Source organism: Hippocampus guttulatus, chromosome 15 (genome assembly GCF_054856545.1).
Source record: "Hippocampus guttulatus isolate MCC_2025c chromosome 15, RoL_Hgut_1.0, whole genome shotgun sequence".
In the NCBI taxonomy this organism is placed as follows: domain Eukaryota; kingdom Metazoa; phylum Chordata; class Actinopteri; order Syngnathiformes; family Syngnathidae; genus Hippocampus; species Hippocampus guttulatus.
Genome location: NC_141275.1, coordinates 12,374,905 through 12,399,071, shown reverse-complemented (window position 1 = coordinate 12,399,071; position 24,167 = coordinate 12,374,905). Strand labels below are relative to the sequence as shown.

At 45.6% G+C, this 24,167-nt stretch overlaps 1 protein-coding gene across 1 annotated transcript in view; it reads right to left on the bottom strand.

Annotated features, from left to right (window-relative positions):
• Window positions 1-22,099, bottom strand: part of ephb4a (eph receptor B4a) — a 31,980-nt gene extending 9,881 nt beyond the window's left edge. Inside the window, exons 1-5 of the mRNA XM_086130751.1 lie at window positions 21,283-22,099; window positions 4,726-4,796; window positions 3,064-3,345; window positions 2,067-2,457; window positions 801-953 (exon numbers count right to left, since the gene is read on the bottom strand). Coding sequence (XP_085986877.1) covers window positions 801-953; window positions 2,067-2,457; window positions 3,064-3,345; window positions 4,726-4,796; window positions 21,283-21,361 — 976 coding nt within the window. The 5' untranslated portion in view covers window positions 21,362-22,099. The remainder of the gene's footprint in view (window positions 1-800; window positions 954-2,066; window positions 2,458-3,063; window positions 3,346-4,725; window positions 4,797-21,282) is intronic.
• Between the last annotated feature and the right edge of the window lie 2,068 nt (window positions 22,100-24,167).

The window sequence follows — 24,167 nt, the reverse complement described above, 5'->3', positions numbered from 1 at the left end:
GCCCGTTCTGTGTAACGTCGCATTTAAATTTTAGCACACCACACGCACAAAAAAATAAATAAAAAATCGCGATGGGAAAGGTCAGCGCCAGACAACTGTCACACTTGGCTTGAAATGATCCAGGCGCAAGGAATTACAAAATTTCAAGGAGCTTCGTGAAAGGCGACCAAATCATCCCTCCGATCATTCAAAAGCGTGATATTTCCACCAATTTTACTCTGGCTTCTTCTCAAATCCAAGTTTAACCCAAGACGGAATTGTCCATAGGCGCTAAGCGCACGTCTGTCCATGGCTGTCGGCGAGCTCCAGCTCATCCGAAAATGGAAGGACGAAGGCGTTGCGATGAAAGTGATCAGGAACAAATACGTGCGTTGTGAAATGAAGTGAAATCCCAACTGTGGCAAGTGAGAAATGTTTCACATCCTCTTGATTGCTAATTCGGGGGGGAAGTGCATCGAGCTGTCCAAGTCAATTCCTTTCACACGTGATCTTGAATCCCGGAATCGGCGCTGAGGTGTCACTTAAGACCGTCAATGGCTACTTCCCCTTTTTGAGTGGAAGCCCCCCCCCCCCCCCCCCCCCGCCCCTCCAATCTGTCACTAATGACATACATCTCAATGGCCAGCTGTGGCACAAAAGAATCAAAGCAGATTTAAAGGGAGAAGGGGGGGGGGGGCGGATTAGCACCAGAGGTGGCAGAATCAGAAGCCGGCAAGAGAGCCGTGGCGAGCGTGAAGCTTTGCACCTTCGTATTTGCCAGCACGGATAAATTCAGAAGCCATTTTTTGGCGATTACTCACTAGTGCACGCAGCGTCGGGGGTGTCGGATTGTGCTCGGAAGTATCCGGGGCGACACACGCATACAGACTCCCCTCTGATGGAGGCGTGGCTCGCTCCCGGACAGACTGTGCACTGTCCCTCCGCGCTGGACTTGAAGTGACCCACGGGACAAGCTGCGGAGGACAAATGAAGGAAAAGCATTATGAGCCTCTTACATTGCAGATGACCTGTGGCTCCTACACGCATGTTAACTCTGCTCAGGTGCCAGATGGCCGCAGATGGGATAAGGGAAGAATGTAATGAGAGCTCAAGTCATAAATCAGATAGACTAGTCTTTTATATGGGGCGGGGGTGGGGGGGTTGAACCAAAACATGATAGTCCTTAGAGAGATAAGGAAGGAAAAAAAACAACAACAGCAGATTTCCTGTTCCTTGAAAAAAAAAAACTGAGAAATCATCTTTGAGTGGAGCAATTTCAAGTCAAGGCGTCTTCGGCTGTAAAATGTGACTCGAGATCACTTGGCGACAGGAAGCTCCTGCATCGCCATTGTTTGTTTCAAAGATGAACTTGAGTTCAGCAAGAAGCTACAAATCAGGGTTGTCTTGAGGGGAAATGACACCTATGTGGACCTCGGGGAAATAAACGAGTGGACGCGCTGGCCAGCAGGCGCTTTGTTTCAATGACGCCGCCCCAAATGAATCAAGCGCGAATCAACGTGACACAAGTGTGCATGCGTTGTACATTTCGGCGTTCGGGCCGGGAAACGTACGTACTTGTTGATATGTAAGCGAATGGAATTAGCGCCGACTCCATTTCCGTTTTTAGAAACTATCAGCCTACGAAGCCAATCAACTGTTCAATCTTCTTATGGAGGCAATTTCCCTTAATGCTCCTGCGCTTGTTTTTTTTTTTTTTTCTCCTTCCGAGCCTTTGATTGAATGTGCTCAAAGTGATACGGTCTTCACAAGCCTCCCCCCCCCCCCCCCCCCCACTCCACCATCCTTCTATCGCACTCAACCAAACGTCGTCCCAGCAGTCAGCCTTTGACCCCGCTCTTCCCCTCGGAGATAAGTGCTGTTCGGCCTGACCTCTCCCCCGTCCTCTCTCTGTCGCCGCTTCCCCTCCTCATTATATGCGCCGCTCTCCCACGTCCTCTGCAAATGCGTCTACCCTCGCAAGCGCACCCCACCCGCAGCTCGCCATTGTTTTCACCTCTTTGTAGGCGTCGCCAGGCGCGGAGGCGCTGACTCACAGCGTGCGCGAGCTAACCTCATCTCAGTCCTACCTGAGCATCTCGTGTGTCCCTCGGCGGCCTCGTATCCGGGCACGCAGGCGCAGGAGGTGGTCGGCTGGCCCACCCACTGGCCGTCTTCGCCGCAGAAAAGCTTGGGGGAGCGGGCTCGGGGGCCCTGTTGCGCGGCGTGCTCCACGCACACACCCTGCGCCTCCTGAACCAGAGTGCGTGGGATGGTCTCGGGGAAAGAGGAAAGAGCGCTGACGAGGGGGGGGCACTTTTTGAAGAAAACTCTGACGGAGAGCAAGGCCATGCAGGAGCCCTGAGCCTGAAAGGCCAAGTAGAAGCCTCTCTTGGATAAAGGGCCGAGTCGTATGGTCTTCATGTTGGATTTCCGCTCGCCCCCCTTCCTGAGGAGAAAGTCCGCTGCCACTGTATCCACCTTGGGACGGGAAGAAAGACGTTTTAAGTCTCAACCTGGCCGGATTCCAGCGCGCGGGATCGACAAGCTTTGGACACATTTGAAATTCTGAACGGCACCTCACATATGCTTCACATTATTGAAACTTTTCCAAGCGTGCTATTTAGGGGTTCTCGTTGATTTACTACCTTCCTGGCAAACGTTGTTTCCCACTGCTGATAAAACCTCATACGCACGTCTGTGCGTATGAGGTTTGAGGTATCAGTATGAGGTATCAGTGCGTTGCGGCTGTTTATCACGATCATCATTTCATAACTTAAAAAAAAAAAAAAAAAATTGTAGTGACTGTAAATTTGAACCGGCGTGTGTTTCGCAACATCCCACGGTGCGTTCGAGAACACCATAAAAAAAGCGGAATACTTTATAGATGCTTGGGGAAAAATTGGAGGGAAAAAACGGTGTCACTGCATCGATTACAAGGCCCAAAATGATTGTGAAACCTGCTCACTCAACCCAAAAGGAGTGAAAATACAAAAAATAGAAGTCCTAGTAGCCTTTTTTTGGGGGTTTTTTCAAGACCGCGTCTCAATACTGTTCCGCACCTGCATTCCGAGCGCAGGCGCATACCTTTGTGTAAGGATTCTCCATCCACGGCGGATACGTGTCTGTGGCCTCGTTGGAGTCGGCCTGGTAGTAGTAGAGGTTAAAGGTCTCCTTGCAGCTGCGGTGGTGGCTGTTCCCGGAGGAGCACTCCATCATGGTGAAGCGCAGCTCCACGTAAACCTGCGAGGCTCCCCGTCGCGGGATGAAGCCGCTGCGCAGCCAGTGGCTGAAAGAGCTGTCGGTCTGACAGATCTGATAGGTCCTCACGCTGTTGTTCTCCTCGTCCAAACCGCTCACTTCCTCCCACTGAGAGCAGAGACAAATTTTTTTGTTTTTTGTTTTTTTTGAACGGCACTTGAAAGGGAATCCGAGCCCGAAAGACAAACGGTAGAACGTTTCCATTAGCCCGGCTGTTTGTAATTGTCCAGTAAAAACGCGAGTCTTTTCGAAGGCCAGCGCATTAAAAAGTCTTTCATTCTCTTCTTTATCGGTTATGGCGGGAGTCCGCCTCTGAGACTTCAATTCGGGCTCCGTCACGACTCGAATTCTGGCTTTTTTTCTTTTTTTAAATCATTCCGCACACCGAGGTGCGGTGCAGCTTGTGGGATTTTTTTTTTTTTTTGAAGTCCCACTTGTCAAGCAGAGCACATTGCAGCAACCTAGACTGTCTTTCTTTCAAACACAGCAATGCACAAGTTATGGAACACATTTGCGACCGAATATCTGATTGCACGGCAAGCGGCCTTGCTGATCGTCAAACGTGTTGAAGTGCAGGAAACACCCTCGACGTGAACATAATCAAGGCTGAATCCAGCAGGTGTGCTGGAGAATGTCACTTATGTAAATATGTAAATGTTTACACCCCCCCTAAAAAAAAAAGATGATGCGTTGACTGAGGCTGAGAGCCAGCAGCCGAACACCGACGCGGGTTCATCGCCTTTTGGAGAGAGATTTTCCCCGTTAAGCCGAAATGAAACAATGTGGAGCGCGGCAGCTCCTATTTTTCATCAACAAATGCCGCTCGCGTCGACGGCGTTTTGACACATTCGGCGGGGGAGTGACGGACGGCGAGCTTGACTCCAATCCGGTCAAATCATGCCAACATTTAAACGAAATTTGAAATGTTGGGTTTGTCTCAAGGGATTGTCGAGTTATCCGATCGAAGAGAGGCTGGCAAAATATTTGATCAGCATATACGTTGTCCATTTAATATGCCTGACTGTTGATCACAGATGGGAACGTTTACATGATTTATCAAAGCGCTGTGGGCCCCCCCCCACACCACCCCCCCCCCTTCCCGTTTATTGACATCCTTACAACATTTTCCCATCCGAGACACGAATAGAGGAGAAAATATGGTAGCCGCCGGCAAAAATAACTCAGCAACCACTCATTGGTTGATCAAATTACAAATCTGCCTGTTTTTGGGGTTGCTGGAATCCCAAATTGTGGGCTGCCAGCGGATTCCACGCCACGGTCGATGGGACGTATCAAAGCATCTGCTTCCAATCTGCTTTCGAATCGCACATTCGCTCCCCTTCCGAGATTACCTGCCATATAAGGAGCTCTTTCGGAGCCACGACAACAACGAGATGCCCCCCCACCCCCGCCCCGAAATCTCCCTCCCATCGCCATGAGGTCTGGGCTCGCAAATACAGATAAGAGGGCGGCGCCGTGCTGACATACCTCCGGCTTGGCCCGTGAGAAGATGGTCCATCTCAGATCCGATGTCTCTACCTTGGTATTCATCAGCACTTCTGCCAAAGACAATTGCAACGTATTAGACACACAAAGCAAAAACAAATCGGCCATTACATGAGTTGCACCTGCACGATTTCAAAAGGGCTGACTCGGCGGATCCCGTAAGAGGGTGAAGAAATACCCGAATATATGATGCCTTGTGTCACGCAAAGTCTTCGCGCATTGTTAAGATGCAACATTAATTGAGTTGCGAGGGAGTCTCGCCAGTCGATTAGAGACAGGAAGATGGCCACCGATCCAAAAAAAAAAATCCCATTCTCCCTCATATTTGTTTTCCTTCTCCCGCGTCTCGCCGGCTTCCCGCGACAGCGGCTTAACGATCGCACTTACACTCAGAAACACGCATGGATATTCGGATTGTATATCAGGACTTCAACCCTTTCGGTCCCGATCTGCACTTGCAATTGAATGGACCCTCCCCCCGCCCCCACCCCGGTTATCTTTGCAGGCTGCAAGCTGACAAGCAACCCATAAGTTTGTGCAGCGATTCAACATCTCAGTAAAACCTGAACCGCATGTGAAGCATTTGGTTTAAAATGACTTCTTTTTACAAGAGGACATCCCCCCCCCCCCTTTCCACACACCCCCATCTCTCAGCTGGCTTTGCAGTTCTTTTCCAAGAATTGTGGCTCGGATGAGATTTTAGAGGCCACTACATTCCCTCCCGAAATCTCATCTCCAGGGTCCGGCAGTTTGGTTTTGGAGCTATAAACAGGATTTAATACAACTCTCTCACGTGCCGCCATCAAGTGCATGAAAATGGATGTCGGAGGAAATGGAGTTTTCAGGCTGTATTTATTTATCATTGCGGTTATTAAATTGCTCGGTTGAATCAGTCAGGAGTGCCATAATCGATTGCCGTCCGTCTTTCCCCATTGCAATTTACCTGTATTATTAAATGGCTTTTCTGGCAATGAGGTCGATTCAGAAGAGGAAAAAAAAAACCGGCTTGAAAGTGACAAAACAATCTCACATTTATGGTACACAGGAAAGGCGACTCTTGTTTGATGGTCAAAATGAACAAGCGGGGATCAAACGGCGAGCTGAGGCATCACCTTCGGCGGAGACCCCCTTTCCTCCCGCCATTGTCGTTGCCGGGATTTATGACACCATTGTTGTCGTACGCATCACCGCGTTCGCTCCTTGTCTGGCTTAAATATAACACCAGTGGAAACGTTTCAAACAGTGGCGTCGCTCGTTTCTCCCCCAGACTCGCCCCGACATGTTGCTCGATTGTCCGACACGTGCTCACGTTACACGGCGGGTGGCTGTCTCCGATTTACTGATTGCGGCAGACACGTCATTAGGCACACGTGTACAATCTGATCGGATCCGGTGCGAGTCCTTCTCGAAAGAAATCCGCCTCGACTAAGATAATAACGCTCAGCTTTGATTGGCACCGTCGGAGAGTGACGGTTGCTTGCATGGCGCCGCCAGTTCTAGATTCGCTTCGGAATGATATTCACATCCACAATTATATTTGTGACCCACACGGCATCTTCAGACATATTTAGCGCATAATAAAGCGCAGAGGAGAAAACCCAAATTAGGAATACGCCACTTAAAACTCATTCAGTACCAGCCAATTCTGGACCAAGTCTGAAAAGACGTTTAAATACGTCTTTGGGAGTGAATGAGTTAAGCGCACGGTACATTTCTCAACTCCGATCTCTGGTCATGTCGGTGATGAAATCTTTCCCCACAGCTACAACCTGTGTTCATATTCCAACTTGTCCAAACTATGAAAGGCAATATGAGTTGGAAATCTCGGTGGGTGCGTGCGCGGTCTAAAAATTCCTTCCGCGACTCCCATCAGTTGAAAGACGACAAGCAGCTGTGAGCCAGTCAGCCCCCCCCCCCCCCCCCCCCCCAACGAGCACCCCCACCCACCCCCCTCACCACCACCCCGGTCTTCAACACCACCGGCTGTATTTGATTTAATTACACTAAGAACTGCAGCGCCTACACTTCTTCATCTCTGTGATCCCGCGTAAAGTGAGACACTTAACACACCCCGAAGAGCAACATGGAGAGGCACCCCTTTTATGAAAACACACCAAATAAAATGCACGTTATTGGACATCCTCCTCCGTACAGCTGCTTTTCCTTTCTAAGATAACATTCGAACACAGAATAAATAATATCAGGTGTCAGGTGACTCCCGGTGTCCTTGTTTTGCTGCTCACGCCCGCAGCAGCTCACATCTTGCCTCCAGCTAATTCAATACATTTCTCAGGCAACACACACACGCACACACACACAAACACGCGGACACACAAGACAAATGCAGAACGCATTGCAATCCCGACCCGACTCTCGCTGTCACAAAACCAAATTGCTTAAATCTCTCTTACCGCATTCCACCTCAGTGTTATTTTCTCATCTGGGTGACTGTTCTCTAACACGGCATCCAAATGTGCATCGCACAAAAACACTGATCATATATATATTTTTCATTTTTACCTTGCCCAAGGACGTTTCGTTCATATAATTAAGCGATGTCAATAATGGCCACAAAACATTGTGGTTATGGAAGGTATACTTCTCATTTTTCTAAGTAAATAAAACGAATTATTACATAATATAGAGCTTTATGCTTATTTGCATTAGCACCATACTTGACATCCGTTAAAACAAAATTTGGTTTGTTTGTTTGTTTGGGTAACCCCAAAAACTGATGACTAGTTCAATTTATGATTATAGTCTTATTTATTTCTTTTCGGTGGATGTAGATGAAGATCCAAATCCAGGAGTTATTTTCAGTGTGCATTTCCCGGTAGATGATGCGAGGACCCAAATGATAAAATATAAGCACATCCAGGAGAGCTGGGTCGGGTATCAATGAAGGCGCACGATTTGGAGGCAACCCAAATTAGGATTGTTTGCCTTGGGCCGAGTCTGCGCTCTTCTGAGCGCCGCGCTTGATTTTTATCAATTTTCACTCCTTGTGAAAATAACAACATGCTTGACATCGATTTTCACTTCAAAAGCAGAGAAGCCCGGATGTTTACGTGAAGACGTTTTAACTACAAACCGATAAAAAGGGGAAAAAAAACAAAACGGTGTTGTTTAGGTTGTTTGGTTTACATGATGTCTGCAATTTTGGAGCCAGAAAATGCAAACATTCAGCTCTTAGGACTCCAAGAGGACATGTTGTATAATAATACCACAGCGCTATAGGAGTAGTATTTCTGCTTTTTTTTTTTTTTTTTTTACTGCGTCTGTCCAACAGTTACGTTCAAGTCTCCCATTGACATTTTGTCATTGTCGGGCTAAAACCTCCTATGTCCAATTTTGGCCAATGTAATTATTTAGTTTTGTTTTTAAATCGATACTTAATGGTCAGTCATCCCATGCATGGGTCTGTTATTATTTATTTGTTTGTTGTTGGATTTTTTTTTTCTTTTAATTCCAAATAATTGATCAAACTTAAGGGCGGCCCGGTAGTCCAGTGGTTAGCACGTCGGCTTCACAGTGCAGAGGATTCCAGCTCCGGCCTCCCTGTGTGGAGTTTGCATGTTCTCCCCAGGCCTGCGTGGGTTTTCTCCGGGTGCTCCGGTTTCCTCCCACATTCCAAAAACGTGCATGGCAGGTTGATTGGACGCTCTAAATTGTCCCTAGGTGTGAGTGTGGGCGTGGATGGTTGTTCGTCTCTGTGTGCCCTGCGATTGGCTGGCAACTGATTCAGGGTGTCCCCCGCCTACTGCCCGAAGACGGCTGGGATAGGCTCCAGCACCCCCCGCGACCCTAGTGAGGATCAAGCGGTTCGGAAAATGGATGGATGGATGATCAAACTTAAGTGTTGAAAACAAGCCTGCTGTTTGACAATGCAACGGGGATGGCTCAACAAACAATGTTTTTTTTTGGTGACCAACCGACATGCAACTACAGGCCTGGCAAGTATATTACAACCGGTCTATATAATCACAGATCATTTTCACAAATGAAAAAGAAAAAAAAAATCCCATCATTACTTGGTCCTTTTCATATCCTGCGAGGTGGTGCGCCGCTGCCATAAATTTATCAATGACAACGTTTGGAATCGCACCGTGGCTCAATTCATCACATCCGACTGGCCGCTATTTTCTTTCAAGTGCGCACCTGCCACACTTTCATATGTTGATTAGATAGACTTTAAAAAAAAAAGAGGAAAAAAAAAAAGCAGCACCAAACAACCACTCCCCCCTTCCCCAACCCAAGCATAGTAATCAGTGTTTATCACAGCTCTATCATTAAAGTTTATGAGACAGGATGCGTGAGCGCGCGTGTTTTCGATGAGATGGTGAGTGTTTCTATTATGCGCATGCATGGCCATGCCTTTCACTGAAGTCGACTCGGAATTAAGTCTCATTAGAGGAAGCCCCCCCCCCTCCCCACATCCCACCCGACATTCTTTCAGCAGCAGCAGTAGGTTTGGCCACCCACCCGCCGGAAAATTGCCCCCCCCCCCCATTTCACAATACCAGAAAACAGTGGAAACAATAAAGGCTCGTCATCTGGCCAGATTTAACCGCAAAAACAAACACGTGTACAGTAATTGCGGGACAATTGTCCTTATTGGAGTCAAATTAGAGCAGCGGACACTAAGCGTGAGCGGTCAACAAGAATGGCCGCGTACATGATCTGTTGACAAAGAAAGAAACCAGATTAGCTTGCCCGTGCTTCGAAGTGAAGAAAATGTGAGGCGGGTGACGTCATCCAAACTCATCCAACCCTTTCGGTGCAACAAACAGGGTGCGAGAAGGTTTTAAGTTTTCGACAACAATGGAGGGTGTTGCATGAATCCCTTTTGAAATGTAAAACCTGACCCTGTATTTCTTTTTTTTTTAACAAAAGGGGGAGGGTAAAACCAATACTGCACTCTCAATTTGTCTGCAGGCTTGACGTTAATGAAGTAATATTAAATTTCGGGACATTTTTCAGCTGATGCTTTGACATCATTCACAAGGCTTTCATCATTTTTTTTCTGTTACCGTTTCTCCTTCGCCGTTTTATTTTCGCTGCGGCATGGGAAGCGAAGAGGGAAATGGCGGGCGCACTTCTGGTACGATTGCACCTCATTTCATTCAAGCAAAAAATAAATAAATAAATTCTTGTTCAAAAATGTTGCAAAAATAAGTGGCCATGACGCCAAATAAATACATTTAAAAAATAACAAAAAGGAAGAAAAGGAGGGGAAAAGATGCAAAAGAGCAATTAATGCTCCCGAAAAATGTATGCAGCTTAACAAAGGCACTTTGTGCATATCTTGTTTGCTCTTTCAAAAATTGGCTCCCATACGTCGTTGTTTTCGGTCTGCTGTGAGGCAGAAAGTAATTGCTTTCATGAGTAATTGCACGCGCCGGGCGTCACTTGATCCTAATGTGCATTTTGAAGACTATCGTTAGGAAAAAGTACTAGTCAATAAACTGAAAGGGAATTAAAATAAATGACCTGCTTCGTGCGCCTTTCTTTGCACGCTACAAGACAAAAAAAGGCTTTGAATAAGACCAAAATGATGGTGAAATCTGAGAAGAAAGCTGAAGGTTTTCAAGTAACTCAATATGAGCAAGATGGAGAAAAGGTCAGCCAGCATGTGAAGTTCCCGCCCCCCCCAAAAAAAGCCCTTTCAGATCTAGCGCCACCTAGAGCTCATGTCAAATTCCTTATTTCTTTTTCTTTAGCATTCGGGCCACGCTGAAAAGAAAACAGAGGCTGTTACAACAATAAAGTTATAGAGTTACAAGAAAAATGCTTTCATATGAGTGGGGGGGGGGGGATTAAAAAACCTAATTTTTAAATTGTAAATTTTTTTCCCCAAAAGTCCTTAATTATGCAATCCCCAAAGCAATGAATTAAGTTTTTTTTAATTTTTTTTTTTTTTTTAAGCGCTTGGATGAATGGCCAACTGGACTGCTGCTGCATATGTTTTCGATTTTGTCAACGGTCTGACTGGTGCCGTGAGAAATTAGGCGCACGTTTGAAAATTACAAATGAAGCCTTCGGAAGAGATTTATTGGCCCACAATTAGATTAAGTGATCGATTTGCAATGGTGCTGAACAATTAGCTTAGCATAAAGACGGCGAGCTAAAAGACAGCTGGCCTGCTTTTTTTTCTTCCAAAATAATACGATATCTGGGCAGTCGGTTTAATTGGAGCTTTATTATCTTTGGACAGAGCCAGGTTGGCTGTTTCCGCCTCATTTACTCCCATGACAAACAGACAACCTCGTATTTTTAGAAGCCTTGTTAGGAAAGCAAATATGCATCTTTTCCAAAAAAGCCAGTTGAGTTCTCTGAACCCCAAACCCATTTAGATTCATTCCTCCTGCCTGCTAGCATAACAACGAAGTAAATTAATGGCTCTCTTTTTTTTTTGGTACATTATTTTTGAGTATGAACGTCTGGGATTAATTGGGGGGCGGTTTTGTCAGATGAGAATTTCAATAATTGCGGAGGATTATCATGCTCGTATGATGGGAATGCCGTTGCCGTCGGTAGTGGGGATATATAACAAACATTATTGTTAGCGGCGAGCCCAAAATATCGGCCATTTTTCACTCCGTGTCAGCTTTCCATTTGTCGGTTGAACTATTTAGATACAACCTTGAGTGCGCGCGAGGGGGGCCGTGTTTGTATGTCTTATGGCAGCGTTGTGTCTAGTCGGATTAAACCTCAGTTTCCTGTAATTCCTGTCCCCTTCCTGTGTCCGGGGTCTGGTGGAAGGAGGGGGAGCTCACCGACGTGCAAACCATTCACATTAAGCGAGCCAGACACTGTTGAACTGCTCAACTGCGAATAACAAAAGCCTCCTATGGCCCCGCGTGGATGCGCTCAGCGAGTTTGGAGTACGTGCGAGCTCGTGAAATGGCTTTGCGAGATTGAGATGAAAGAAAGGTGTTAATGTTTGACGCCCCCCCCCCCAGTCCCCCACCACCTTTTTTCTTTTTCTTGTCTGTCGGGATGCATATCAATAAGAGCGAGAGGATGCTTCCTGTCCCAGGACAGGATGTGACCTAGTTTGGGAGTCTTCTCGAAACCGGACAGAAACCATAGACAGGATCCACACTGCTGTCAATCAGGTTGACGGGGAGATTCAAGTCCACTTCATGGAAACGGAGCCTGTGGATTTTTTTGGCCGAGCGCCACACATTCATCAGAGTGGACAAACATATTACTTTAATAGGCGGCTTCGCAGCGCAGGAACTCACCAGGTGGCAAGAACATTGACAGGAAAATCCCCCTAATTGTCCATGTCTGGCTTTCCGCTTCAATGGTATCGCAAACCGAGGAGTTGACAAGCCTTTCTTTTTCGCAACCCAAACAATTTCTAGCGTCCTATTTTACATTTGAGCAAAACCTCAGGGAAACCAAACAAAACGACAGTGTCGAAATCAGCCGCTCTCTCCGCGCCTCTATCGAGCCGTCGTTGCGCTTGGGAAGCTTGAGCGACATCCGCATGACGACCGAGTTGAAAATATGGAGAAAAGGTAGATACCGAGAAGAGATTTTTGAAAAGATCCACCATCCGTTCCGCTCGCATATCAACTTCAAGTCATACCCTCTGCTTATGTAGGCAACCAGTTTTCAGCTTTTGGACAGAAACCGTAACGCTATCAAAATTTTAGCGCCCCTTTAAATTGCCCGTTCAAGCCAGGATAGGTCACTTTTTTTTCCTGGGTGACTTATAAAGCGCTCGGAATGTTGTTCTGACGAATCTGCATGTGAAAGAAAATCTAACCTTCCAAATTTTCGGCATGTACGCAAAAAGCCAGGATGGCAACAACCGGCGTCTTGTTGTCGGCAGCAATTAGCATCAAACGCTACCTTGCAGAATTCTTGTATTCTACCGCTGGGTCCATCCATGTTGAGCCCCCAAAGTGTGCCGGGACTGGTAGGTGACCTTCAGGGTCCACAATATGCACACCGGTGCGGGCTTGCAGCAGAAACCACCCAATTGATCCTTTCTTCTTAGTCAGAGGTGAGTCTTTCCCAAATTATAGCCATGTCAGACTTTGCACGGGTCAGCTTTTTAAGTGGGAAAAGGTTGAGTATTCCTTTTTTCGCAGTACAAGCCAGAAATTGCTTCCATTTCTGCCCCCCCCCCCATACCCTGTTTTTTTTCCCTCTAACCTAACCGCCAAGGCAACAGTCTTTGTTTGCCATGTGCGAAATGAAATCGTTCTGAGTGGTGTGATAACAACAGAAAGCATTCAATAAAAGACTTGGGGGGAGGTGAATGGGGGGGACGGGGACGTTTGAGCACAAAACAAACGCTCCCTGCAATTCCACCTGAATGAATAGTCATTCGGGAGCAAACAAAACATGACATTCTTCAAAGTCGCCCATGTTCAAATGGCTCCGTCCGTCAGGGTGGTAGAAAAGTTGTGACCCCCGGCGTGGAAGGGGGAGGTTACCAGAAGGTAAAAAGGATATGAGACATCAACTTGGTTCTGCGCCATTTACATCACCGCCCACAAGTAATGAGTTCTGACCCGGGGTGTCAAATGCTGTACAGCGGTTGTGCGTCTTGGACTCAAACAATCTCTCCCTTTGTATAAACAACATTCACGCTCAGCTCAGCTCTCTGGACCCAAAATATTCCCAAGGAGACCATTGCGCGCAATGAAAAATTAACGTCCACGACTCTGCGACTGTTGGGAAACCGTTTGGAGCCTCTGTGCGCTTTCTTGTTTAATTACAAGAATGAGACATGGACAAAATCGAAGCTTAAATTTGACTCCGCCGGTGTGCATGCCCGTCGTCATTTAGAATACTTTGATTTCATCGACACGTTGGAGCCGGTCATGTGATGCACTCTCCCTCTTCTGATTGATGCAATCGCCTCGATGCGCGGCCCATTTCAGCATCTCTGGAATATTGATCCGCCATTAAGTGAGTTCACCTCCCCTCGTCTTCCAATTATGGGCAGCACTCTCTCAAGCGCTCTTCAAAAATAAACCGGCCACGTGAAAAACTCAAGAGCTTCTTGAAAGCACTGTTGCAGCTCCCTGGTGGATCGCTGATACGCAATCCTTGGTAAGGAGGAATGAATTACCAAAGAAAAGTTTCAAAGAGAAACTTTTTTGTTTTTTCCACACGAGTTTGCTCTGCGTTTTTAGATGACCCACAATGGAAATCGTGTGACTTTTTGACTTTTAGAGTCATAATAAAATTTACTACTTCTTTGTAGATGTCCTCTAATCTTCCATATTTTTCTTCTTCAGACTTCACTCAAAAATCTCAACTACCGGTACCTCCCCTTATTCTGACAAATTCCAAACAGAATAGGAAAAAGAAAATTGGACTCCAAATGAATTTGCACGTCCCTAAATCTCCAATCCTCCTTGCTGCTGGATGTAAAAAACGGGCCCAAAAAATGTAGGTCACTTGTATTGATTAACGCAGCCAAGAACATTTTTATTCATAATGTAAACTGTCACACAGCAGGGAGCCTGGAGCTGAACTGATGAAATAGCCCCCCAAATATCACGCCGTACGATTTAATAAGCCAAAAAAAAAGCATCCAGCTGCTCATAGAACAGAAGCATGCCGGTCTCTGATGACATCGTTTCACAGACTTTGATGTCACAGGATTTTTATCCAGTTGTGTGACACAGAATATGAAAGCACATTTGTAAAAAAAAGAAAACGAAAGTCACAACTGTTATATGATTTGGGATTACTATATAGTCTAACAAGAACTTCAGACCTCAACAAAAGTTATTGCCGAAAAGCGCGTTAGCGGCTACTGTTAGCTGCTATCGCTAGTCAGAAAATAGCTAGCCACATACGGGTTACTTGTTAGCAAAGGTTTTATTGATTGAACATGTTACATTTGTGGCTAACTTCTTTTCACGCCTGGGACACACAGTAACAATGAAGTTTCTATATATTTTATTTTATTTTTTTTTGTGGTAGAAAAATTACATGCACGAATCGCATCTGTGGCGTAACTTATCACCACTTCGTATTTGTCATCGAACTTAATCGCGTTGAAAGGTGTTTTATTGTTTCAGTATGTTAATATTACAGCGGCTAATATATTTTTACACTTCAATGGATGTTTAGCACTCAGAAATATGAGTCAGCCTGTGGATAAATTTTTAAAAAAGTTTTAGGATGGCGGCATTTTGAATCGCAGGACAAATGCATGTTGGACCTCGGAGCTTCCGCCGTATTTAAAAGTTAGACACTGATATCGGCCTGGGGATCTTTCACGAATCATCAAATTACGCTCCACAAAGCATTCTTGAAGCAGCAATCATCTTCATTAATGCACACGGGCAGCAGATTGTGTGTGCCATCCTAACAAAAGCACCATGGGAAAGAATTGCTTATGTGCTTTCTTTCTCGGGAGGAGCATTTTCCATCCCCTTGTGCCCTGTCCACAAAGAGGCCCGGGGTTCAGGGGTCAGTGACCTCCTGCGGTTTGGACAATTTGAAGCCATGCAGGGATAAAATCTGGGATGATCTCCTCACCCAGCAGGAGACTGCCACACCCCCCTGGCCCCCTGGTTTAGATGCTTCTAATAACCCGAGTTGATCATTTGTCAGTCTTCTACAACAAAGTGTCGCATTGTTAATTTTTTTTTCATCCCTACTCATCCCCCCCACTGAAAAATCCACCTTAAAACTTTTTTGCTTCTCTATATAAGCCCCAGAAATGTTTGCTGATGTACTTTTTTTTTATAATCAAAGATTTTGCTAAAGCTAAATATAAAATGCATTTGGGGTGGAGAAAAAAAAATACCGCAGTGACTAATCTGCTGTGGAGGTGGGCCGCTCCAAGCAGTCCTGTCTCTGGTGAAATAAACCATCCAAGAACTACAACAAGACTCCCTACGAACCAAAAAAAAGGTCTTTTCGTTCGACACGTCCTGATTTTAGTTCTGCAAAATGACAATAGAAATGCAGTAATTGGACTCTTTTGATCAGTCTGTGCATTATTCCAGCCAGCGTGCAAGTTTGTGGCTAAAGTTAGACTCATCTTTGGATGTGAAGCCATCAGAGTACCAAGAGCATCGATTTTGTTCTTTGGCGCACCGAATTACATTCCCGAACCTTTTTTTTGAAACACAAAACCACGACTCTGTCCAATCTCAGGGCCTTATCGCCGTAATAATTCAGTCTCCCCCTTACTCCACTGCCAACCGCAGCCATAAAACTCTGCAAGTGTCACTTACAAATCCCATTAGACTGTAAGGGTACAGTGCAGCGTAAATGACAATGAGCCGAGACAAAATGCGAAGGAAGCCGTTAGGTGCAGCACTCCTTAAAAAGAGGAGTCAGCCAGCTGCCAAAAACGGCGCTCGCATGCATCGTAAAGTGAACTCGCCGACTCGGGTTGAAAAACGCGACTCCCTGCTTAAGCTCTTAACTGCGTGCAGCTGTAGGAGGGCAAACCGCTCACAGGAATGTCTCTGTTACGCCGTATAAAGCAGAACCCACACAGCGCAGTGCCTGCGAGCCGGCCCCTCTGAGACATGCTGAGCCGCTGTGCATATATGCTGAGGGTGCGTGCAAACATTGCATGGGGTCTCAGAGAAAGAGAAAAAAAATAATACATGCGACGTATGATCTAGGGTCAGGGAGGGAAATATCATGGCCTCCTGAGTTTGCTTCTCGGCGTTATTGTGCATCCAGCTTGCAGATACCGCGGCTCTCTGTCAGCTGTCGTCTTACGCCCCAATTCTTGAAGGAGGAGGAAAAAAAAAAACCAAAAACAAACAATGGCAACAAAAGTGGCTTTCCAGTTGAAGCGCAAGTCGTGGTGATGATAGATAAACAAGAATGACAACCAAGAGGTAATCAGCGGTTTTGCCGCTAATTAAAAGGCCCTTTAATCACTTCATTATGATCACAAATATGGCCCTAGGTGTGTATCATCATAAAATGCAAATTGCTCATTATGCAGATCGACTCAGACTCGGGTTAGTATTCTCATCTGTTCTTGACTGGCGTTAAAGAGAGCCCCCCCCCCCCCACACATCCCCAATGCCCACGAAAAAGTGCCATTCTTTGGTGCTTACAGGCTGATAGGCAGTGGCCTCATTCACACTCTGCTGCAGCCCGTCCTCATTGTGTCCCACTCTCAAGGAGCAGAGGAGGGGTGGAGGACAGACGGGCTCTCCAGAAGTGGATGCCTGATGTGGATGTATGGGTTGGGTGGGGGGTGGGGGGCGGCATCCTCTCGACTATCATCCACCTGCATTTGCACGAGGGACTACGCATCCCCCGCGACGAGGGCACTTGTGGCACTCGGATGCCTGTTTAACTCTCGAGGAAGCTAATCACGGGATTGAGGTGCCGAGGATGATGGGCGAGCAGCTTTTGGAGAGAGGGAGCAAATGAGGCAGGGGGGGGGGCAACTTGCTTTAAATGCAAATCCCTTTCTTATAAAAATCGGTTCCGTTTAAAAGGATTTCTGTGGAAAAGATCCACATTTCTGCGGCAGCGGGAGAGAGTGAGCGAGCGGAATAAATAGCATCGCTGCAGTCAGGGCATCAAGGAGACAAGAGGATGTGCAAAAAGAGCGGCAAAAGAAAAAATCCGACATGTGCGTTAAAGGAAAGGATTGTGGCTCGTGTGAGGACTTGTGGATAGTGGATACCCCCCCCCCCCCAAAAAAAACAGCCTTTGCGCGTTTCATGGTTTTGAAGACGATGAGCGTTTCAGCTTAGCAACGTTGCGCTATTCTTTTTGCTTGTCATGCCCAGGAGGAGGTGAAAAAAAAAACGCAAAGGTAAACATGTTGATTTATATAAACAAATATTTTGCCACCAGGCCTCCACCCAACAAGCCGGCTACTATGAATATCTAATAACATAGTAATTCACAGCAAATACGCTCGACGGCAATCGAGACCTCTTCTGTTACCCTACAGGAAAAAAAAAAAAAAAAACAATAAAATATCGCCAACTGTATCGAAGCTGTTGTTTAACACTTTGCATGCGGAGCGCCACAGTAAAATTTGCAACAGCCAGGGTGGAGCCTCCCGTGTCCCCCGCGACTAGATACCAGCTGAAAGAGCGCTGTCAACGTTTTTCGCCCGCCACAATGAGGCTGCCCCCCCCACCCCCACCCCACCCCTGCTTAAACAAACTCGACTGGCGACTTCACTCTCTGGCAAAACCAAACTTGACTTGAAGTTTCAGCTGCTGAGACATACCATCCAGCGGCATAAAGGCGAGTCCGCGGGGGGGGGGGGGGGGGGGGTCGTGACAGTATGAAACATTCAACAATTTTTCTCAACGCCTCCGCCAAATCGCAAGCGTTACTGTCGTACGCAAACACCTGAATGGAGCAGATTCGCGTTTGCCATGACAACTGCAAATAGTCCCATTTGGTGATCACAATCGAGTACCGTTAGTGAAGGACAAAGCGGGCGCAGTCGACATGAGCGCCGCCACATCACAGGGTATGGCATTCGCCTCTAAATAATGCTCTGTTTACAGTAGTGTGGTGGGGGTTTTTTTTTTTCTTTTCTTCCAAATGTGGTAATGAACGAAAGCCACTAGCTTCTAAGTGGTTTTTGACGCTGCCACAGAAGCTTACGCTCATATAATTTAATCTCCGGGCACAGAGTGTCGTTTTATAAGAACTGAAAGCTTCTGTCTTTGTCAATTTGTGGGCCGGGGTTTGTACTTTTGTGTACGAGGAGTAATTCCTACACGGGAGGGGAGCAAAAAAGCCTTTTTGTTTATTTTTTTAAAAAAAATTGAAACCACTTTCCCACTTGAAACCCCAACCCGCAAAGTTTGTTATAATTTTCCAGCCAAAGTAATGATCAGATCAAGAGGTCTGGGTTTTAATCTTAACGGGGGACAGAACGACACGGCCCCCGGAACGATCTAGGAAGTCATTTATGACCTTGCTGAAATTTATTAAAAAAAAAAAAAAAAAGGGAGACGCTTGGCAGCTGTGAGTATCGTCTGCTCTCACTTCATTGCAGAAAAAAAAAATCTCTCCATCTTGGTCGATGACGATGAACCTCCAAATTCGAAGGCCTTCAAGGTCAAAGGATTTTGAACTTAAAAAGTAATTCATTCAGGCGGCCCGGTAGTCCAGTGGTTAGCATGTCGACTTCACAGTGCAGAGGTACCGGGTTCAATTCCAGCTCCGGCCTCCCTGTGTGGAGTTTGCATGTTCTCCCCGGGCCTGCGTGGGTTTTCTCCGGGTACTCCGGTTTCCTCCCACATTCCAAAAACATGCATGGCAGGCTGATTGAACTCTCTAGAATTGTCCCTAGGTGTGAATGTGAGCGTGGATGGTTGTTTGTCTCTGTGTGCCCTGCGATTGGCTGGCAACCGATTCAGGGTGTCCCCCGCCTACTGCCCGAAGACAGCTGGGATAGGCTCCAGCATCCCCCGCGACCCTAGTGAGGATTAAGCGGTTCGGAAAATGGATGGATGGAAGTAATTCATTCAGTCTCAGCCATTTTCAGACTTTAAAAAAAAAAATTTTTCTTTACTCTAAGTCTTAGGGAGGGAAAAATATATTTTTTCATATAAGTACCTCAGGTTGAATATATATAAATGTCTTTGGGAGCGAATGAGTTTTAAACGCCATACATGATATTATACATGTCAGTCACAAGCTACAGCTTCTAAATGGGTTCACAAAAATGAGTATTGCTTTTTCTTTGGCTTTTTTTTTTTTTTTTGTAAAACCAACACAAAGGGGGGTTACTCAGATGACCAGAACACGTTTCTTCATAGTGACATCGGAAAGTTGCACACCGCGCGGCAAAAGGTTTGCCAAGTCGACATCAATAGGGATGAAATGTTGACAGATTAGCATTTTAAATGGTAATTCATTATTGTTGCTACTTTATTTACAGTTTCGGAGAATTGTACTGTAACTGTGTGTTGACTCGTTATTTGTGTGTTATGCTAGCAAACAAATGGACACGTAAACAACAAAAAATGTAGAATGATTTGAAAAGTTACTTAAACCATCGCTTGCACTCTTACTAAAAAGATTAGGCGGTGCCTGAAATGACTTGAGCAGATTAGTTAAATCAAAATTTTTTTCCCCCATGGGGACTGTTTTTTTTTTCCTTTTATAAACAAGTAAAGGATCATTGAACTTGAAGATTCCACTGCTGTCAAAAGAGATCCAGACCTTTATCCACAACACAGGAAATTGTGTGACCACAAAACAATTATCGTCTATAAAAAGCCACATTAAAAAATACAATAAAATCTGCTTGATATTAACATCGATTTGTACATCTGGAAAGCATCAATAACGGCACAACTTCCCTGATCACCGAGACTTTTATCATGTCGATTGCCACATTTTAATGCGTGACTGCACACAACAAAAAGCACGGCTGAGCTCCATCTGAGCTTCTATCGTTGTGCTTCTATAGTCAGATAGGCACCCTCAAGACCCCCCCCCCCACACCCCCCCCCTTCTAAGTAAGGCCCAACCAGAGCCAGCTGACAGATTGGAGTTCCTCCCACAGAATAAGTGAAGTCAAGCATGTTCCGCGTGTTCCTGTTGACAACCGGCATTGATTGAAACTTGGCACGAGATGCCATTGTTTCATGTTCAAAAAGTGATGAGCAGCGCCGGAATGGTTTGGGGAAGTTTGCCAAAGAATTGCTGGAACACCACGTGACCTCTTCTATTAGCGTTTCGGCAAACTTTGAACAGCATTGGGACATCAAAGGGAGACGCATAACTGCCGGCGGTTGTGCCTATACTCCATGGGTAAATGTCATTAACCAGAAAAACCTGATGGTGGATCAAAAGCCCCACGTGGGGTTATTGTTTAGAATACAAACCTAATAAGCTCGTATACTGATCCTCCAAACGCACAAGCCTTTATGACAAAATACAAAATCGGTCAAAGCAACTCAAGAATGACGGTTGAGGATCCTTACCAAGACAAAATGGACCTTTAAGAGTCTTCTTTATACACTTGGACCACCCACAAGGCTTAAACATTTGTTTCCTCAACTACGGTTTTCATATCCTGTATTTTCATTTTGATTCCGATCTAAGGGAATGCAATAAGAGCTTTAGTACACAGGAACCCCCCCCCCCCCCCCCCCACCAAAGTAAGATAATTGTCCGAACATGTCCAATTGCCATTGCTGCCCAACGCACGGAATAATTTCATCTGGATCGTGTCCAGAGTAAATAACGGACAAGTTTTGCCCATGACACGATGCATGTTGTATATTATTACCACAACTTAAATTAGGTACTACACAACTGAATGAAACGTCAAACCGCAGGTACCTACTAAAAGAGATCCATGACAAAATAAACAATACAAACATTGACACACACACTCCTTTTGGGGATTCGAGGCATGACTGCTCCGATGTAGCTATGGTTACTGGCATGAAATGTCACTTATAGTGATGTTTGCTGTAGCCTCATTTGAGAATTCCTTGCGGTTTGGTCTCCATGCCCTTTCTTAAGGACGATTCCAAACTGGAATTCCCCTCCCACCACAATAAAACAAACAAAGTACTTGGTACTCACCTTCCTCGGCACAAGTCCGAGGAGCCCAGTCCAGGAAGACGCATCCCAGCAGGCCAATGATCCTGTATGTCAGCTCCATTGTGATGGCGAATGGCGCACAATGCACTTGTGTCCTCTCTTGAGCCTTGAATGAACAATCAGATGGCACCGGCGTCTCGGCTGTGTTCTCGTTGACCACAGACCAGTCTGCATTTAAAGTGGACTACCAAGAGGCAAAATACTGGAGCTGGAGTGCGCTTTTAAAAAGGATAATGCGCCATATGTGTGATGATGAAAAACAACCCCCCCCCCCAAAAAAATTAAAAAACCTTTGGGGGTGCGTCACATCAAGTCCAACTTGAGAAAGTCCAGATGGCGAAATCACAAGTTATCTGTCACGGTGACAACTTGTTGTTTAATAAGCTCTTAGTGTAGCACGAGACTTCTCCCAAAGTCTCCGGTTTTCAGAGGGAACCACCCAAACAGTCCAAATCCCCGACAAAACCACTTCACATTTTTACGAGTCCTTTCATGCTCATTTTTGTCAATCGCAGCGCAAGAAAAGGAGGCAACGTGCTCTGTCGCTGAGACGCAAATGCAGCACACTCGTTTGCTGACCGGGGAAATATGTGGGAATGGACGAAAAATAGGGTAACGACAGGGCTTACCTGGCGAAAATGGCGTTTAACGTTTAAAAAGACTTTAAACCGAGACGATGCAGTGGATGAAAGTTGTGCGGACTGCAACCGTCTACTGGGAAGCTGCGCACCCACAACAGACTGCCGCTCATCCTCCCCGCAGCGTTCAGAGTCCAGCGGCGGGCAGCACCAGCAAGCTCCGCCCACTCCAGCCTCATGGTCAGTGGACCTGCTTGGCGCGTGTGATATCGCGGAGTACTTCCGACCAGCACCGTCAAAATAAAAGCGCACCGCCCACGTTATTTTAGTGAACGAACTGCATTCCATCTAAAACATCTGGTGCCAAAAGGGGAATTACTGTACTTTCAATATATTTCATAATTCAAGGCATTATTGAGAACATCATAATAAAAAATGAGCAAGAACATTTTCTGACGTTTCAATGGGACTGTTGCTTTTACCAATCATATTTCAAATTTACCAATCATATTTCAAATTAAGAAGACCATAATGGCTATGTATGTCTACTTGTAGGTTCAAGTCATTCATGAAACTTCTTCTCGACGTTGCAACAAAATTCCACAGAAATGACATCAAATGTTTAATAAGAACTGCAAGAAAAGGTGTGTGCCCGCTTACTGTGAATATTATTTACGTTTAAGACATGAAAGAAGAACACAGACAACCCAAAATGATGAAAATGTCTATGCCAGTCACCCGAGACAACTATCCTGTCGGTATTTCACACGTTTACCTTTCACACTTTCCAGTGGAACTCGGCCTAAATCTGACAATAGTAGGAATTTATCATACCGAGGTGATACTCCGAAACTGCTCTATACATTCTGTCATGGGTGTGTCTACCTCATTGTGTCGTTTGTTTGTTCCCACACAGAGAACTGCGCTTTGATTGCAACACTTTGACACTTTACTTTGACACCATCATTTTATTTTGAAGTAAAATTAGCCTCTTTTCCGTTTTTAATTTCTCTTGAGAATGGGACGAGCAACCCAGCCCAAGCTGTAAAATTGTGCCAGATGAAACCTGGTGGTCGACGCGGGTACTATCACTCTATCCCGATTTAGTTGGCCCGATTCTGTCCTGAATTTGGCCCTCATCTTGGCTCTGCTGGCGGTGGGGGGAGAGTGATCTGATTTTCTAGGCCACAATACATGTTCAGGCCTGAAGAATATGAGCTTTCAAGGACAATCCCTTAGGCCAGATACCCTTTCACCTAGGATTTAAATGGCTGAAGCCTGTGAAATGTAGATACTGGACTTAGCGTCTTTCCATTCTGCCAAATATAGGCATTGCGGCTTCTGCAATATTCACAAGCTGGAGTCTGCGGAAAGAGTCTGTTGAGATAATATTGAAGTTGCATAATTAAACCCCGTCAGCATTGAAAATGAGCTTTCATGCATTTGCACTAACTCGGCGGTTGCTTTGATACATGTACGTCTAATGACATCTCTTGTGCAATGTTTTTCTAACAAGCCAAGTGAACGCAGCATTTTTTTTTAATGAGAGTCATAACATTACGCATTCATTACATCAGTGATGCAGCATAGACTCTTTTTTTAAATCTAATTAATGAGTCCTTTTCTCAAGGGGGAATGGATTGAATAAATTCTTGAAAAAGAGCCGTGAAGACGGCTTCATTAATAATTGTGCAAAAAATGCAAATTTGCAGTCAAAACGACAAAATATAAACAAGACATTAAAAATTCAGCTGTCTAACAAGGCCAGCCAGGCAGGGTTTAATCTTGGCAAGGCGGGACCAGTTTTTCTTGTTTTCGGGGTTCAGCTTGCGTATGTTTTTGGCAGAAGTTGAATAAGAGAGAAACCGAATACATTTCAATGGCCCTGTCGCGTTGCCATCACCTCAAGCTCGTTTCTGTGAAAGAGTTCAAGCTACTGTCGATTAAAGCTGTCATATGTGGGCCAAGCAGGCCTTATGGGGACACCGCAAACAACAAACGCAAGAAAAGGAGCACCGACTTATCTCCTGCCGTGCTTTGAAAAGACTCTGCAGCTAGGAGAACATATCATCCCACTTGAAGATATTTTTCATTCCCCTTCAAGTTCTATCAAGCAGGAATCTAAACACTGATCTGTTAGCCTCTTCTAAAAAAAAAAAAAAAAAAAAAAAAAAAAGAAAGCAGGTCAAGAGCAGACTTTGTCTCCCCAAATCAGGGGAAAAAAACGGTTTAAATGTGTTTCCACTTCACTGAAGCCAATCAATACGGGTGCTTGTGGGAAGACGGCAT